General features: G+C 46.5%; 1 protein-coding gene across 1 annotated transcript in view; it reads right to left on the bottom strand.

The window, feature by feature from the left end:
• BJX68DRAFT_260056 (uncharacterized protein) overlaps positions 1 to 2,944 on the bottom strand; it is a gene marked incomplete at both ends in the record, with an annotated part of 3,541 nt that extends 597 nt beyond the window's left edge. Inside the window, 10 exons of the mRNA XM_071043811.1 lie at positions 37 to 400; positions 448 to 583; positions 629 to 1,084; positions 1,160 to 1,258; positions 1,364 to 1,473; positions 1,510 to 1,575; positions 1,633 to 1,685; positions 1,833 to 2,043; positions 2,086 to 2,376; positions 2,444 to 2,944. Coding sequence (XP_070891903.1) covers positions 37 to 400; positions 448 to 583; positions 629 to 1,084; positions 1,160 to 1,258; positions 1,364 to 1,473; positions 1,510 to 1,575; positions 1,633 to 1,685; positions 1,833 to 2,043; positions 2,086 to 2,376; positions 2,444 to 2,944 — 2,287 coding nt within the window. The remainder of the gene's footprint in view (positions 1 to 36; positions 401 to 447; positions 584 to 628; positions 1,085 to 1,159; positions 1,259 to 1,363; positions 1,474 to 1,509; positions 1,576 to 1,632; positions 1,686 to 1,832; positions 2,044 to 2,085; positions 2,377 to 2,443) is intronic.
• Between the last annotated feature and the right edge of the window lie 846 nt (positions 2,945 to 3,790).

The following is a 3,790-nucleotide window of genomic DNA, read 5'->3' as shown; positions in this document are numbered from 1 at the left end:
ATCTATTAGAGGAGAAGGCCATAGATTAAACCCAACCAGAGTGGCCTATGAGGGTCTGCAGCTCGCTGGCGGTCTTGATATCCCAGAGTTTGATGGTGTTGTCTGACAAGCCACAGGCCAAGGTTGATCCATCAGAGGAGAAGGCCACAGATTGAACCAAACCAGAGTGGCCCGTGAGGGTTTGCAGATTAGGGCTCCACGTTGCTTCCACCTGTGGCATCGGACATATCCATTCTGGAATATTCCTACTATATGTCTTTCGCATAACACTTTGTTCAGGTGAAAACATCAGCCCAGAATAATAAAGTTGCAGCGGAGCATGGGTAGTCATGGACATGTTCCTAAGGATGAATCTCCTTGCATCGTGGAGAAATTGCGATATTTCAGTATTTGTGTCCTTCTGAAGGTGTTATTAGCAGTTATTATCCAAAGAGTAGGCAGACTCACGGTGACCGCTGCCTGGAGCATGTCTATCATTCCCACAGCTTCGGATAGGACTCCCATCAAACTCAGTGCCTCCAGCCAATGAAGGAAATCTTTTCTCAAAAATGGAAGAAGCACTGCAAACTCAGAGACGCGACATCTGCTCTGCTGGAGATGATGTACCCAGTACCGACAGGAGTATTACAGACTAGCTGGAATATGCTGATCAATGGCCTGGCTGTCAATATCGACTTTTTGTGTCCCGTAGCTTGACAATCCACAGATGTTGCGTTTGAGTCGCTCGTCCATGACTTGAAAATAATGTAGTGCTATCTTGTAGTGGGTTTCTGCTTCATCCACATGGAAAATGCTCGTGGTATTGACAAGGAAGTCCCGGAATGACAAATGCAGAATGCGAACCGGCTTGTCACTCTCACTGGGTATGCTTAGAACTAAATGAAATCTATTCAATCGATTAGTGATGATTTCCGGAGGAATCCCGGTCAACTCGGCAATGGCGAATTCGGAGAGGGGAGTAGCAAGAAGAATAAGGACCCCAACTATGTCTTGAAACTCTTTCAAGAGCTGTTCAGAATCACTCTTGCTCTTAGAGACATTGAGTTGGTTCAGTACTGGTATGTACGTCCGCTCAAGATCTGAACTTGACGGTGCTGCTTCATCTTGAAGAAATACTGCAAGACGTTTGTTAGGAAGGAAGTCTTGATCCCTAATAAACTAGCAAATAGTCGCTGCGAAGATAAATAGAGGAATAGCCATCTTTACCAGTTTTTCTATACATTCCTGTCCAGGCCAGTCTAAGGGCAGCGCCCGCTCCCTTTATATCTCCGAGAGTTTGTGCTTGAGAAAAAGCCGAATATCGTGTTCAATCGCTAGTTGAGGAAGCTCATGGAGGATGACATCCTTATGGTTCTTGTTTTACTTGAAGCCAAGACGGATCGGAAGATCGGGCCGACTAGTCAGGAATATCCAAAGGCGTACCGATTCACAATCCTGCAGACTAAGTAGAAGGCGAATGATTATTTGCATATCCTCTTCTCAGTCACATTCATCCAGTGCATCGATGACCATCATAATTGTTGTAGGTCGATTTGAACGTAGCCTGCCCAGTGGCTGAAGAAGAAGTTTATTGAACTATTCGCTAAGGTATTTGGACGAGATATTTAGATCATTTTCAATTGCGGCCAAAACATCAGGCGCCAGCTGCTGGTATGTGGTCACCAGCTGTCTTGTAATAGTTGAGACTAAGTATCAGGCATTACCATGACTGCCTTCGCCTCTCTTAAAGAAGAACGTGGTACCAAGCTGTCCCTTGTCCTTGAATGATTATGCCACTATGCGAGTAATGGTTAACTTTCCTATCCCTGCCATCCCATTCAACTAAAACACACACCCCTTATCTGTTGATTCGGCCCACTCCAAGATTTGAGAACGGAGCTCGGTCCTGGTATCTAGAAGGCAGAAATCTTCGTGTTGGTTGATATAGGAGTCGTAGAACGCCGCTTCCTCGACATGTAGGTTCGAAATCTTGAACTTCTCGATGAGGTGGTCCATAGATTCAGCCAGCTGCTCAATACAACGCAGTATTTCTTTTGCCTCATCCTCATGGTGTAGGTACTTTACCAATCCAATCCACTAGAAAACATTGTTTCTCTCTGCTTCAACAGAAGCCTTAAGCGCTGTGAGTGGATGCCCGGTAATAGTAGTGACACAATCCAGCAGCTTCCTTCCCACGCTAGGATCTTGAGCGATTCGTATCTCTGTTGTATACCGTAGGACAGCCCTATAGAGTCTGATTATGGCATTCCCTAGATCACGCTTTATCTTGACATATCCATTGAGGTAAATTTTATCTTGAATGTAAGCGCACTGTGCGAGAACGTCTGCAAGGTATTCCGATGATGCAAATAGCGTACTCCGGAGATCGTGATGGTTCTGGACGACCTATTTTATCAAACCATAAGTTAGCCACTACACTCCATAATTGGAAGACTTTACACACCGTCAGCCTAAGAGACACGACTGCCCATGCACTTGCCGCATGATTAGTAGGATCTGAAGCTGCAACTGCACTGATAATATCTTTGAACGACAAAGCCGCGTTAATGATGTTTTGACACGATTCTCGAAGTCTTCTATTCACTTTTTGCTGGAAATCCTCGTATTGCTTTTCAGTTAACTGGATAACTTCGTTGATAAGGAGAGCCGTATGGTGAGGATTCTCCTCGTCATTTGATGTTTTAGAAAGTTGAATTTCCGACAAGACCCTCTGCTCGTCCTCACCTAGCTGTTCATAAGCGGCTGACCACAAGTCTTCTGGCATGGAGGATTGCGTTGATTGATCCGCCGGAAAACTGGATTTGCCGGGAGTAGCCAACAGTTGACTGTTGGTAGTGCTATCGTCTTTGGCAGCCTCCACTTGTTTCACCTGAGCATCTGCATTTGGAGAATACTTGCGTCTGTGAAATGGATTATGGATACGAAATCGGCTTCGAGAAGTCATTTCTCATTAGTCGTTGGGAATTGGGAGTTGTTTCCAATCCTGAAGACTCTGGCGTCGTCTTCCCTCCCTGCTACCCCGCTCCACGATGAGTTGGCGCAGCTGAACAGGGGGTTGGCGGCCGGGATTGGCCAGTCGCATCCCCTATCGCCTCTTCTCCCCCAATACGGCCTGGACATTGTCGAGGTGGTTAAGGTTCGTGTCTTTCTTCGCACAATATAGTAAAAACCAGTCAGGATGGGCCCGGTGGTTACAGTGTGGATGGTGGTTCGGTGTCCTTGGCTCCGCAGATGCGCTGAGGGCAAAGAGAAGCCCACTCTTTGATTTGCCTTTGGCCTTGGAACCACCGGATCTATTGTCGGCCCGTACTGGCCCTTCCCTGGATGTCACGTGGCTGTCCTGCTGCTCCAGTAAGATAGTGTCAACCTTTTTAGCGTACGTAATATTTGATCTACCGCCAGAAGAATAAGAAGGTCTGATTCATTGAATCTAGCAGCGATACTGCAATAAATACAGGAGAAATAGGGGCAATCTGACTAACTAAAATAGGAAGTAAAAACGATACAAGGCAATGACTGGAAATGACCGAGCGGGCACTGACTAACAGTAAGTTCGTGTGAACCGCACTATATAGTAGCTGCGGGGATAGATATGTATGAAGCGGAATCAGAGGGTCAACCAGTGAGTCTCTATTATTGTTAAACTAATCGCTGGTCTTCCTATGGGAAGGCTAGTAGCGCACGAAGTTACCTTCGTGTGTTACGTGCGTAGCCTCGGCCGTGGTTGCGGCCTGGGGCTCATAACTACGGTGTCGTGCGGGTACCACACCTAAGTAATTACAGTGATGTC

This window comes from Aspergillus pseudodeflectus, assembly GCF_044049435.1.
Source record: "Aspergillus pseudodeflectus strain CBS 756.74 chromosome Unknown BJX68scaffold_129, whole genome shotgun sequence".
NCBI lineage: Eukaryota > Fungi > Ascomycota > Eurotiomycetes > Eurotiales > Aspergillaceae > Aspergillus > Aspergillus pseudodeflectus.
This window is presented reverse-complemented; position numbering and strand designations above follow the sequence as displayed.